Source organism: Octodon degus, unplaced genomic scaffold (genome assembly GCF_000260255.1).
Source record: "Octodon degus isolate 3935 unplaced genomic scaffold, OctDeg1.0 scaffold00026, whole genome shotgun sequence".
In the NCBI taxonomy this organism is placed as follows: Eukaryota; Metazoa; Chordata; class Mammalia; order Rodentia; family Octodontidae; genus Octodon; species Octodon degus.
The window spans coordinates 3283688-3297693 of record NW_004524602.1 but is presented as its reverse complement, the minus strand read 5'-3'; the positions used below and the strand labels follow the sequence as shown (position 1 = coordinate 3297693).

The window sequence follows — 14006 nt, the reverse complement described above, 5'->3', positions numbered from 1 at the left end:
ATCTATTTTGGAAAAAGTACCATGTGCTGCTGAAAAAAAATGTTGACTGTATTGTAGAGAGGTGGAATACTTTCTCTATATACCCATTAAGTCCATAGTTCAAGAGTGTGGTTCAGCTCTGAAATTTCTTTATTGTTTTTTTTTTTTAATTGCACATCACTCCTTTATTACACTGATCTGGAAAAAGACTTAGTTATGCTCAAATGTGTGCTGGCCCATGCGGCGGGGCCACGCCCGCTGGAACATGATTCAGAAATCAGACACTGTGAGACGCACTTAGACGTGGTCAGGAGGCGTTTTCACTGCCACCAAAACAACGCAGAGGGAGCCTAAGCTACACAGCAGGAAGCACTCCTACCCTACAGGGGCCAGAGCTCGTCCTGTACTGGTGTGAGGAATGGCTTGTGTTCTGCTGACCACATGTGGAACTATCCAACCACCACTAGAAGCCCCAGAAGGGTGTTCATATAATTTTTCTTTTGTAGAAAAATTGAACACATAAACTTACTTCAGGATTAAGCCCAACCTTCTGGAGCCAGCTCCTCTAGGGTGAGGGAAGAAACTGTACTTCAGTCACCAAGCAGGTTACCTTCATCTCTCACTGGAATGTCAAGGGCTCGCTGACTGACTGGACTACAGAAGAGCGCAGGGCTGGCTCTGGGGAGCAGCATGCTCAGGCCGCTCCTCACTGGTCGTGCCTTGGCATGGCTATCCCTGTCCCCTACTCAAGCAGGTCCTTAGTAAACAAAGCAGAAGCACTAGACAGTTACTACCTCTCAGCTCTCCCGGATAAGAAGAGCCTTCCCTGGGCTTGGACTGAGAACTAGAGCTTGTGTCCTAGAGGTCCTGTCCTGACTAGATTCTATCAATGAAGTGGGTGCAGGAGCCGAAATGCTAAAAGGGAAATGGGAGCCACTAGTCCCCATCCGCAGCTACAACACAGGACGCCTACAGATGTGGTCAGTGTGACAGGTGGGGAGAGGTGTGGAGGGTGGGGGGATGGGGCGCAGGCTGCTGGTGGTCTTCACTTCTTGGCCTTGCCCTGGGCAGCCACAGCTTCCATGGCTTTGCGCACGGTCTCTTCATCCCCGAGGAACTGCATGGGCTTGATGGGCTTTAAGTTTTTATCCAGCTTGTAGACAATAGGAATACCAGTTGGCAGGTTCAGCTCCATGATGGCTTCTTCAGTGAGACCTTCCAGATGCTTGACTATACCCCGCAGGCTGTTGCCATGGGCTGCAATCAACACCCTTTTCCCCTCCTTGATCTGGGGAACAATTTCTTCATTCCAGAAGGGCAGAGCTCTGGCAATGGTGTCTTTCAGACTCTCACAGGAAGGCAGCTGATCTTCAGTGAGGTCTGCATACCTACGATCCTTGCTGATGTTGCTGTAGAAGGGGTGGTCAGGCTCCATCGGGGGTGGTGGGACATTGTAGGAGCGCCGCCAGATCTTCACCTGGGCCTCGCCGTGCTTGGCAGCCGTCTCTGCTTTATTCAGGCCAGTCAGGCCCCCGTAGTGCCGCTCATTGAGACGCCAAGTTCTCACCACCCGCAGCCACATCTGGTCAGTGGCATCCAGTACTGTCCAGAGGGTCCGAATTGCTCTTTTCTGCCCTGAGGTGAAGCAGATATCAAATTCGTAGCCAGCATCTCACAGCGCCTGCCCGCCGCGCTTCGCCTCTTCGTGGCCCCCCGGGCTCAAGTTGGCATCGTACCAGCCGCTGAAGCGGTTCTCCAGGTTCCAGGTGCTCTCGCCGTGCCGGATGAGCACCAGCTTATAGGCGGCCATGGCAACGGGAGCGATAAAGTCTTTATTGGTTTTTGTTTCGTTGGTCTTTTCTTCAGTGTGTGAAAGTAGGGTGTTAAAATCTACTATGGGGGCGGGGGCTGGTGAGATGGCTCAGTGGTCTAAAGCATCTACTTAGAACAAGCTTAGCAAAGCACAGGGACCGCGGTTCAATCCCCCAGCACCATATGCCAGCCAGCCCCGCTCCCTGGTGGGCTAAGCTGGCCACACAAACACACACATACACACACACACACACAAACACAAATAGATAAATAAAAGAAAAAGGGAATATTAAAAAAAAATTTTTTTTTTTTAATCTACTATGGGGGCCAGAGAGATGGCTCAGTGGAATAAGCGCTTCCCTGGCAAGTGCAAGGGCCTGAGTTCAATCCCTGGTTCTGCAAAAAATAAAAATAAAAAAACAAACAAACAAAAAAATCTACTATGATTGTGTTGTTCATTTGATCTTTTAATTTATAACAGTTTTTGTTGTATGAAGATAGGTGCTCTAGTATCTGATGCATATTCTACATGTTTATGATGGGTTTCTGCCCATGTGGAACTCTGCCAGGGTCTGCAGGTGATCCAACATGGCATTTGGTCCCAAAACAACATTTCACTCCCAGACCAACTTCCGTGTTCTTCTTCTAGTCCCCAAATAGACTCTTGGTTTCCTTTTTCCACAAGTGCCAACAACCCTCCAATCCTCTTCCTACGTGAAGCTACTGATGCTTCGCCTGGCCATGTAAATTCCACCTCTAGTCCAACACAATAAAAAAAAACCTCACTTTCAACTCTCTCCTCTGAGGGTACCTTGCTTCTCTTTAAGCAGCCCTCTAAGGCTGCCAAGCAATGCAGGCTTCTTTTATTTCTCTCCTTTCATGTATGCCAAATGAAAAACCTTACAGTTTATCAATATTATCTCTTCTTGTTGAATTGTTCCCTTAACTAGTATGTAGTAACCTTTTTTTGTCTCTTCTAGTTATTTGTTTGTTGGTTCAGGATTTTCTGTTGTTGTTTTAATCTTTTATTTATTTATTTGGCATAGGATCTCACTATGCAGCTTGGACTCATAGTGATCCTCCTGTCTCAGCCTCACCATTGCTGAGAATTAGAGGTGCATGCCACCATGCCCAGTTTCAGGTCTGGCATGGCATGCAGTCCTGGGGATGGAACCTGGTTCCTTGCACTTCAAGGCAGGTGTTTAGACCACTGAGCTATCTCCCCAGCCTTGGTTTTTTTTTTTTTCTTTTTTTCTTTTAATTTTTTTGAAACAGGGTCTCATTATATAGCCCAGGCTGGCTTTGAACTCATGGGGATCATCCTATCTCAGTCTCCCATATGCTGAGATTATAGGCATGCATCACCATGCCCAGCCTCTTCTAATCAGTTTTAATTTGATATTTACCATGTCTGATATTAGAATTGCTGAATCAAATGATTTTGAAACACAGTGGGTGTAAGGAAAGTTGCTACACAATCTACCTATCACCATACTGAATATTCTTATTATTTTGTCATAAAATGAGATTGAGAGCTAGTCTCACCCTATTAATGAGTTTACCTAATGGCTCTCATACCTTTCCTTTCCCATCTTATCCTGCCAATAGGAATCCCACTTCTAGAAGAATCCATTTGTTTTTTCCTTTATGCTATGGCTCAAGAGCTAATATAGCTTCAGAAAGTTGTCCAGGATTTATGGATTGTAGTCACAGAATCCTGTGAAACTTTCCTTAAAGGAAGAAAATGAAAACCAGTTCTGTAGGAGTCCCCTCCAAGTTCTCCTCTAGTTCCAAGAAGTCAATATTTGTGATCCCAAAGATATGTTGTTATTGGAATCCCACTAAATCAATTCCAATCTGCCACTCCCAGTGCAACCACGGCAAAAGTAAAGATACTAAAACATATGTATAACTACTGGGGAGCCAAGGGGCCATAAGTTCAGCCTTGAAGATGGCTTTCTGGAACAAAGAGACTGACCCAGGGCCACACCTGAGTTCTATTCAGTGGAGGAGGAATGGCTTGAGGAGTAATGACTGAGAGTTGTGGGAAGTAGGTGAGCACTGTGAGCTGAGCCAGGTGAGTGGCCTACATTTGCCTTATTAACCCCAAGGCAAGTTGTCCTGAAAATTGCCTATTTGCAGCTTCTTGCAACCTTGCTACAAATTGGGTATAAGTTTCCCTGGGGCCCTGGAGTATCTGTGTAAAGGATTTATTTATTTATTTATTGCCTAACCAGGGATTGAGCTCAAGCCCTTGGGCTTGCCAGGGAAGTGCTTATTCTACTGAGCTATCTCCCTGGCCCCTGGGTAAAGGATTTACTAGGTGTGCCATCTTCTGGTACAGAAATCCATGTGTGATATAGCAGCTCCTTGCATTGCATGAAAAGGAGAGGTGGGGCACGTGCCTGGACCTTTAAGTCAGCATATTGTCCTGTGCCAGATAGCATTTCCTGCGTAACTGCTTTAAGGTTGTCATCCCCACTATCTTGATTACTCTGTGGCTGTTCTGAGATGAATGTCTTTAATTGTGATTCAAAATGTAGGAATTGTGTAGATAGTAGACACATGCCAATAAGATGGGTCACATCACTTTGTGCCATTTGGAAGACTTGAATTATGTTATCTAAGCAACCAAGTGTGTAAAGGCCTTGGACACCATTGTCTAACACATTCTGCCTTAATTCTTTCAAGAGCAAAATATGTTAAAGGCTATATGAGTACTGCGTTTATGGGTAGGATGTTCTGGATCTGTCTCCTTAGTGACAGAAAAGTGCATTGTTTGTGGATATAACCTCATATCACTGTACTTTGGCTTCCTTAAGGGTGGGGAAGAAGGAGGTTTGCTTTTAACCTGATTGTTCTGTATGTCTGTATGTCCCCCTGAGGGAGGGACTGTAGGAAGTGGAGGGGAACTGGGGAGAACAGTGATAGGATTATCTACATTTTTTAAAAAAGTCTTCCTTGTTTCCTAGAAGCCCTTTAGGAAATTCCTATCCTAGGTGATCCAACTCTTTTGTTACAGTTCCATCGGGACTTTTCTCAAGTACAAATACCTTTCTTACAAGCATTGGGTCAGCATCATTGGGATGCTTTGTGATGGTAAGTTGCTGATGATCTGCTCTTCTTCCTGGGCTGTTAACATTGGAAGGACCAGATGGCTCTCTTCACCGGGTTATATGTGACTATAGTTTGTAGGGGTATTTTTCTTTTTTTTTTTTTTTTAATATTTTTTTAAATTTTATTTATTTATGTGTGAGTGTGTGTGCGCGCGCACGCTCACGTGTGTGTGTGTGTGTGTGTGTGTGTGGCCAGCTCAGCCCACCAGGGGGCGGGGCTGGCTGGCATGTGGTGCTGGGGGATTGAACCGTGGTCCCTGTGCTTTGCTAAGCTTGTTCTAAGTAAGTGCTTTAGACCACTGAGCCATCTCACCAGCCCTGTGCAGTGTTTATTTATAAATAGATTGAGGTTTTCTTTTCTTTTCTTTTTTTTCTTTTTTTTTGAGATTTTCTTAATATGCCACCAATTTGCCCAAATGCTTCTTTTGATCACCCAGGGGTCAGCACTCTGAGTCACTGGGTCTCAGAATCTGTCCTCCATCTTTCCTCTCTCTACATAGAATTTCCTCCTTCCAGGCACAATCTGAGCTCCTGCCAGTGTTTGGCCACCTCTAGGACCCAGGCGCTTTCCTGCCACCATCCCCGACACTGTTTGCTTTTCGCTTTAGAGCCGGCTCTGTGGGTTCCAGATATTTATCTCTCCATTTACATGTAAATTGAGCTTGGGGGCATTCTCTGTCTCTGTGATTTTGTAGGTGAGGGCTAGGGTGATTTAATTTGCTTTCTCTGTTGATCCTTATGAGTTTTGAAGGATTGTGAAAGGATTTAGGCATCTGCCATTGTTCTCCAGGAATCCAGAAGCTTTGTGTTTTCTATCATATCTTTTCTTTGCTCCGTTCTCTTCATTCCTACCTTTCACTGGCTCAGTCAAATGTTCTTTTTTGCCTTTTCCTTCCCAGGGATATTGAAGCCACTGTCCTATTCTGTCCTCTTAGCAGTTACCCTTCTCCCAATCACATGTGGCTGAGCAAAGTCTAAAGTTAATCAATGACACTACATTCCTTCAGACAATACAAACACCAGAGAGTGCTTAACTTCCATCATCTCCCTGGAACATCAAATACCGTTTTTCACTCACCAAACAGTCCTGGGCACTTACCATGTGCTCTGTTGACACAGTAATGAGCAAAAGAAAAAAGATGTAAAATTGGAAAAGGTGGTGCCAGAAACAACAGGGCTCATCTGTAAACCCAGCCATTTGGGAGACTGAGGAGGTTTCAAGCCAGAGACCAGCTTCAGCAATTTAGCAAAACCTTGTCTCAAAAAAATCAAAAGGGCTGGGAATGTAGCTTAGTATGAAGACTCTAGAGTTCAATCCCGTTTAAAAATCGAACAAACAAAAAATTAATTGTATAATGAAAACTACTAAGGAAGAAAAATATAAAATAAAACAAAATAGGGGCCGGCGAGATGGCTCAGTGGAATAAGCGCTTCAGGGGGAAGCGGAAGGGCCTGAGTTCAATCCCCGGTTCTGCCAAAAATAAAATAAAATAAAACAAACTAAAGTAGGGTAGGGGATATGAAATGAGAGTGGGGGATGAAAAAACCTTACCTGAAAGGCTAATTTGGAATTAATACCTGAACGAAGTAAGATAACTCACTATGCAGCTATCTTGAGGAAGAACAGTGTAGGCAAAGAGAAGAACAAGGATAAAAGCCTAAAGAACTTGGGGACTTATTTGAGGAGGTGAATTCTGAAGCTACAGTGATGGCAAGGAAGCATGACAGGATGTGAGGTCTCCAGGCTAGCAAGGAGACCAAAGAAGAACCTTATATTCCTTAACTAATTGAAGTAGTGGCTTTGCCAGGCGTGGTGGTACACACACAATTCTAGCATTTGGGAGGTTGGGCCAGGAGGATCACTCTGAGTTTGAGGCCAGCCTAGCTTATATAATAAGATCAAGGCCAGCCTGAACAACCTAGCAAGACCTTGTCTCAAACAAACATACAAACAAAAGTTTTGGCTTTTCTTTTTTACAGTACAAGGGATTGAACCCATGGACACTTGCAAGCTATCTAAGCTTTCTCTCCTTGAGCTATACCCTGCCCATGAGCCTGGTTTTTCTTCTACAAGGAGACCTCACTGAAGAGTGCTGAATTACATGGTCTGGCATATGTGACATTAGGACCTCCCAGGTTACTGTATTGAGAACAGGTTAGTAGGGTGTGGTGGTACACATATACAATTCCAGCACTCAGGAAGCTGAGACAAAAGGATCACTGCTAATTTGAGATGAGCCTAGGCTACATGGTCAGTTCAAGACTGACTTGAACTAAATAGTGAGAACACAAAGGAAGGGGCTGGTGAGATGGCTCAGTGGTCTAAAGCACCTACTTAGAATCAAGCTTAGCTAAAGCACAGGGACCACGGTTCAATCCCCCAGCACCACATGCCAGCCAGCCCCGCCCCCTGGTGGGCTGAGTTGGCCACACACACACACACGCACACACACACACAAATAAATAAATATTTTTAAAAAACACACAAAGAAAGAAAGAAAGAAAGAAAGAAAGAAAGAAAGAAAGTTGCCAAGTGATGCTGCCTGACAGCTCAGTGGACTGTGCTAAGGGCTTGATTTTTTAAATTTTTTTTTAAAATTTTTTATTTATTTATGTGTGTGTGTGTGTGTGTGTGTGTGGCCAGCTCAGTCCACCAGGTGGCGGGCTGGCTGGCATGTGGTGCTGGGGGATTGAACCATGGTCCCTGTGCTTTTTTGCTAAGCTTGTTCTAAGTAGGTGCTTTAGACCACTGAGCCATCTCACCAGTCCAGGGCTTGATTTTTTAACATGTTTGGAAAGTAAGGCTGACACAGTTGGCTGACAAATCAGAATGGTGTGAAGACAAATGAAAGGACAAGAACGACACCCACTATTTTAGCCTTGGCAATTGGAAGAATGGAATTGCCAGACTGGGCATGGTGGCACGCTCCTATAATCCTAGCACTTGGGAGGTTGTAAACAGGAGAATCACTATGAGTTCGACCTAGTAGTGAGACCCTGAACACCCTATAGACCCTTCCCTAAAATACAGGAAAAACAAATGGAATTGCCATTAACTTCCAGTTAACTAGAATGATCAACTGGGCACAGTGGGCAAAATTCTGCAAACTCTCCCAGTGAGCCTCACCTGTGTATAATCTCCTCCTTCTCCCTTTGAGGCTGGGTCTCACTCCTGTGGGTCTGTTCAAGAAGGCAAGGAGAAAAAAAAAAAAAAAAAAAAGAAGGCAAAGGGAGGTCACCTGGATGGCTGTACTGAAGCAGGAGCCCCAAGAAGTACAGATTTTTCCCCATGGTGTGGTAGACAAGCAGAAGCTGGAGAGACTCTAAGCCCTGAAGAGGAAGAGCCATGAGAAGGCCTCCAAGCAGCTCTACAACACTCATCAGCTCCCAGACCCTTGCCTGCAGCCAGCATGTAGCCAGGGTCTCAGATCTACATCCACAATGAAGTGGATCCTGCTAACCGAGATTAATTTAGAAGCAACTTCTTTCCCACCACCTCCAAACAAGAGCCTAGCCCAGTGAATGCCTTGATTTCAGCCTGGTGGGGTCCCACACAGAGAACCCAGCCAAACCCACCCTTGTGACCTGTTGAACTCTGCAGTGATCACTGGGGTTGTCTTATTGCATTGTTTCTTTGTTTGAGACAGGATCTCGCTATGTAGTCCAGGCTGGCCTTGAACTCACTATGTAGCCTCAGCTAGTCTTGAACTCTTGGTGATCCTCTTACTAGGATTACAGGTGTGCACCACCACACCCAGTTGTGTATATTTAAACCCAAGATTATATGTATATATATAGATAGATAGATAGATAGATAGATATAGATATAGATATATCTTGCATTAGAGTTTGTTTTTTTGGTTTTTTTTGTGGCCGGCCCAGCCCACCCTGGGGGTGGAGCACAGCCTGTGGTGCTGGGGATCAAACCGTAGTCCCTGCATGGACTTGCCTAAACAGGTGCTTTAGACCACCAAGCTATCTCGACAGCCCACTGTATTATAGTTTTACTGGGCAGTGCTGCTGTAAACTCCATTGGACATCTCAAATTTCTTTATCTTTTTTTCCTTTTCCTTTTTTAAAAAAATTTTATTTATTTATGTGTGTGTGGCCAGCTCAGCCCACCAGGGGGTGGGGCTGGCTGGCATGTGATGCTGGGGGATTGAACCGCAGTCCCTGTGCTTTGCTAAGCTTGTTCTAAGTAGGTGCTTTAGACCACTGAGCCATCTCACCAGCCCCATCTTTTCCTTTTTTATTTATTTTTATTTTTTAATTTTATTTATTTGTGGGGGGGGGGCAGCTCAGCTCACCAGGGGGCGGGGCTGGCTGGCCTGTGGTGCTGGGGATTGAACTGAGGTCCCTGTGCTTTGCTAAGCTTGTTCTAAGTAGGTGCTTTAGACCACTGAGCCATCTCACCAGCCCCTATCTTAAATTTTTTAACCATTTTCTTTTTCTGTCACCACTATAGGTTTTAAAGGTAATTTGAGCCATTTGTCTTATCGGAGAAACCCAAAGTATAAATAAAGAGCAAAGTAAAAAACAAATAATGGGGCCGGGGAGATGGCTCAATGGAATAAGCGCTTCCCTGGCAAGCGCAAGGGCCTGAGCCTGACCCTGAGCCTGAGCCTGAGCCTGAGCCTGAGCCTGAGCCTGACCACACCTCCCCGAGTGCCCAGACCACATAGGTACCCTCGCTGGTGTCTGCATGGGCCGATGGGTTAATGAGGACCGGACCGGACCGGAAGCTGTGGGAAGCAAAGGGAAGCCAGAGCAGAGATGATACCGTTGTGCAGGGTGGACAATGGCACGTGTGCCACATTAATCTAGAAATAGGGCACACCACAGCCCCGTGTACAATCCAAAATACTTTATCACAGTGTTGAGGAAAAGGCCTTGCTGTCCCAGATCAGTAAAACTAGGACTGAGACAGCGCCCTCTGGTGGACTAGGTAGGCATTGAGCCAGGCACAGCAGAACTCTTCCTTCAACCTCTCTGCGCCTCCCTGTTACCACTGCTGTTGGCCAAAATGATCTTCCCTTCTCTCTCACAGCCAAAGTTCTTACTGTGGTCCCATGACTCTTGTTGGTAGTCCTTCTTCCCCTCACCCGTCTACCTTTCTGTCCCCATCTGCTAAGCACAAATCCTTTCCTCTCTGCTCTGTCCACGCTGGTCGGATGCTTGCTTGCGCTTCCTGACCTTATTACTCCAAATTGTAACAGCCCTCCTCTGAACACGCTGTCTTCTCAACGGGCTTTGCTGTGAGCTGCGCAACAATGCCTGACGTGTTGTGTTTGTTTACTTGTTACACACTGTCATCCTTGGGGAATCGGGTATCCATGGGGGATGGGTTCCAGGACACCTAAACCAGCAGGTGCTCAGCTCCTTATATAAAAGAGTGTGGTGTTCGCATACCAGACGTTTTCCTGTGTGTGTGTGTGTGTGTGTGTGTTTTGTGGTACTGGGAATCAAATACTTATTCTACTGAGCTATCTCCTCAGCCCTCCTGTATTTTAAATACCATAATACAATGTTAATGCTACGTAAGTAGATATATTGTTTAGGTAATAATGACAACAAACATCCATCCCTGATGCTATTTTTTTCCAGATGTAATACTTCTAAATATGGATATGAAAAGAGAAATATATATATATATATATATATATATCCCTTACCTCTCCTTACTAGACTGTAAGATATCAACTTTTTTTTTTTTTTTTTTTTTTCTGAACCGGGGATTGAACTCAAGACCTTGTGCTTGTCAGGCAAGCACTTATTCTATTGAGCTATCTCCCCAGCCCAAGATATCAATATGGATATATTAGAAATGTGTGTATATAGTAAAACATACATTGTGTATTTTTGCTGATTGCCTTTCTCCCCCTGTTAGAATGTAAACTTAAAAAGAAAAAGAAAAGGAGGGCTGGGAGTGGTGGTGAAAGCCTATAATGCCAGCATTCAGGAGACTGAGGCAGGAGGGTGGCTGAGAGTTTGAGTCTAGGCTGGTCTACACAGTAAGTCCAAGACCAGCTTCAACTACACATAGTGAGACCCATCTCAAAATAAATAAGTAAACAATTGTTTAAAAGGAGGAACATATTTTGTTTACAGTTGTATCTCCAACATCTAAAACAATGCCTGTCATGTAATAGGTATTCAAAAATATATATTAGATAAATAAACAAAATGAGATAGGCATTGTGTGGCTTTTATTGTTTTTTCTTGGATGTCCATATTTAATCTCTACAAATTTATATAAAATTTATAAAATTCTGATTTTTTTTTTTTTTTTTGGCAGAACTGGGGATTGAACTCAGACCCTTGCACTTGCCAGAGAAGCGCTTATTCCACTGAGCCCTCTTCCCAGCCCTAAAATTCTTTTTTATTTATTTTTTTTGTGGAACCAGGGATTGAACTCAGGCCCTTGCGCTTGCCAGGCAAGCGCTTATTCTACTGAGACATCTCCCCAGCCCCCCAGCCCTAAAATTCTAATTGTCATCCCAATAAATTTCTTTCAAATTTGGCTAAGTTAACTTAAAATTCTTTTCTTTCTTTCTTTCTTTTCTTTTATTTTTTTTTTCTTCTTCTTCTTTTTTTTTTTTTTTTTAATTTGGTTTTTTGTATTCTAGGGAAGGGTCTTCAGGGTCTCACTACTAGATCAGACTCGTAGTGATCTGCCTGTTTACAGCCTTCCAAGAGCTGGGATTGCAGGCACACCCACCACCTCCAGTCTCAATTGCCATCTCAGTGTGTCCCCCGGGGGCAGGGCCAGCACAGCAGGCCCTGGGGATCAAATCCCCAGGCCCTGCACCTGCTTGCAGGTGGTTTAATCCACTGAGCTATTTGACCAGCCCTTTAAAATTCATTTGGAAGGAATAACATACCTGCAAATAGCTGATGGTCCCCAGTTCCGCCAAAAAAAAAAAAAAAAAAAAAAAAGCTGATGGTTAAGGAAAAGCACAGGGGCAGGGGAGATTGCTCAGTAGACTAAGCACTTCCCTGGCAAGTGCAAGGGCCTGAGTTCAATCCCCAGTTCCACCAAAAAAAAAAAAAAAAAAAAAGGAAAAGCATATTAAGTACCAAATATCAGAAGCTATACAAAGCCACCATAATTACATCAACATAGAGTTGACTTAAGAATACATAAATTGGGCTGGGGAGATAGCTCAGAGCTCTAAGCGCCTCTCTGGCAAGCACAAGGACCCAAGTTCAATCCCTGCTATGGCATGCAGTGCTGGGTGTGCAGTGCAGGCCCAAAACCAGGAGGAATGAGTACTGGGAATTGAACTTAGGCCCTCACACTTGCCAGGCAGGTGCTGCACCACTGAGCTAAATCCCTGGCCCCAAATTTATTTATTTATTTATTTATTTATTTATTTATTTATTGTACAGGGTCTTGATACACAGCTCAGACTCATAGTGATCCTCCTTTCTCAGCCTCCCCAGTGCTGGGATTACAGGTGTGCACCATAACTCCCAGTGTCAGTGGCCAGCGCGATATGCAGTATCAGGAATGGAACCCAGGTCCTTACACTTGCCAAGCAGGCACTTAGACCATCAAGCTATCTCTCTCACCCCGAAATTTTTTTAAAGAATACAAAATAGTAATAGAAAAAAACAGCACTGGAAACCATACAAAATTTCACTAAACAAAGTAATAGGGATTAAATAAACAATGGTTGCTGTATGGTACTGAACAATGAAATTTTAATTCAGCAAGAAAAATGGTGATTTCAGCTGGTAATTTTAGAACTCCAGTTTAAGTTCAGAACATTATTAATCTGGTCCTCATGCTGATTTCATCATAGCTGCAATTTGGAGTGTGCATGACTTTTTTTTTTTTTTTTTTAGTACTGGGGATTACGCTCAGGACCTTGCACTTGCCAGGCAAGTACTTATTCTACTGAGCTATCTCCCTGGCCCCTTGCATTGACTTTTAAATCTCCCACTTCATGACTTCCCAGGCAGAATAAGGAGGAAAATCATGGTGGCCATCAAGAGTGGGGCATTGGTCAGCCAGATAGCTCAGCGGATTAAAGCACCTGCTTAGGCAGAGCTGGGGATCGGGGTTCAATCCCACCGCATGCCTGCTGGCCCTGCCCGCAGGGCGCCCTGAGATGGCGGTTGAGACTGGACATGGTGGCAGGTGCATGTAATCCCAGTGTTTGGAAGGCTGAAAACAGTAGAATCACTAGAGTCGGATCTGTGTAATGACACCCTGTAGACCCTGTACTAAATACAAAAGAAGAAGGAGAAGGAGAAGGAGAAGGAGAAGGAGAAGGAGAAGGAGAAGGAGGAGAAGGAGAAGAAGAAGAAGAAAGAAAAAAAATAGTAGTAGTAGTAGTAGTAGTAGTAGTAGTGGGGCATTGGAAAAGGAGGAGGAGGAAGTGAAAGGGAGGATGTTAGAGGAGGGTTCTGTAGGGAAGTGGGGGCGATGGTGGCGGCCACAAAGCTGGGAATATCAGAGTTCAGGGAGAGAAGAGTGTTTATGGAGGAGCAAAGCAAGAGACTGATCAAATAATGTTATGGCTAATGGGACCCAAGTTCCTCTCTATTAAAAATGAAAGGACAGGGGCCTGGGAGATGGCTCAGTAGAATAAGCGCTTCCCTGGCAAGTGCAAGGGCCTGAGTTCAATCCCTGGTTCTGCCAAAAAAAAAAAAAAAAAAAAAAAACCCGGAAGGACAAATAATAAACACAGTAGTGCAGAAAGTAGAATTAATCCTCTGGTGTTGGCCTGGAATAGGAGGTCTTAGGGGTGAATTCATGATTTTCACTTTATATAAATGGATCTAATATATTTATATATGTTTGTACTTCATAGATCTGGCCTCTGACAGGCACTGGAGTGGTAACATTCTAAAACAGGCAGCCACCCAGATCTTATATGCTGGTTACTAAAATGGCTGGGAGACACAATCTTAAGTAAATCAAGTAACAAAAGTTAACATCACTAAGTATTGCAGCAGATTGAAATTAGGCACCACCTGACAGGATGCAACGGGGAGAAGAGAATCACTTGCGTGCTTTTTCTGTCACATGTGCATGACTTGAATTCTGGATATAAGGTTACATCAGACATACCCAGATCAAGGGATCGTCTA

At 44.3% G+C, this 14006-nt stretch overlaps 1 protein-coding gene across 1 annotated transcript; it reads right to left on the bottom strand.

Annotated features, from left to right (window-relative positions):
- Window positions 1-331: 331 nt before the first annotated feature.
- On the bottom strand, window positions 332-1792 carry LOC101587528 (phosphoglycerate mutase 1-like). Its single transcript, XM_012514178.2, is given in 1 exon segment — window positions 332-1792. A coding segment is annotated over 1 exon segment (765 nt). The 5' UTR covers window positions 1790-1792; the 3' UTR covers window positions 332-1024.
- Between the last annotated feature and the right edge of the window lie 12214 nt (window positions 1793-14006).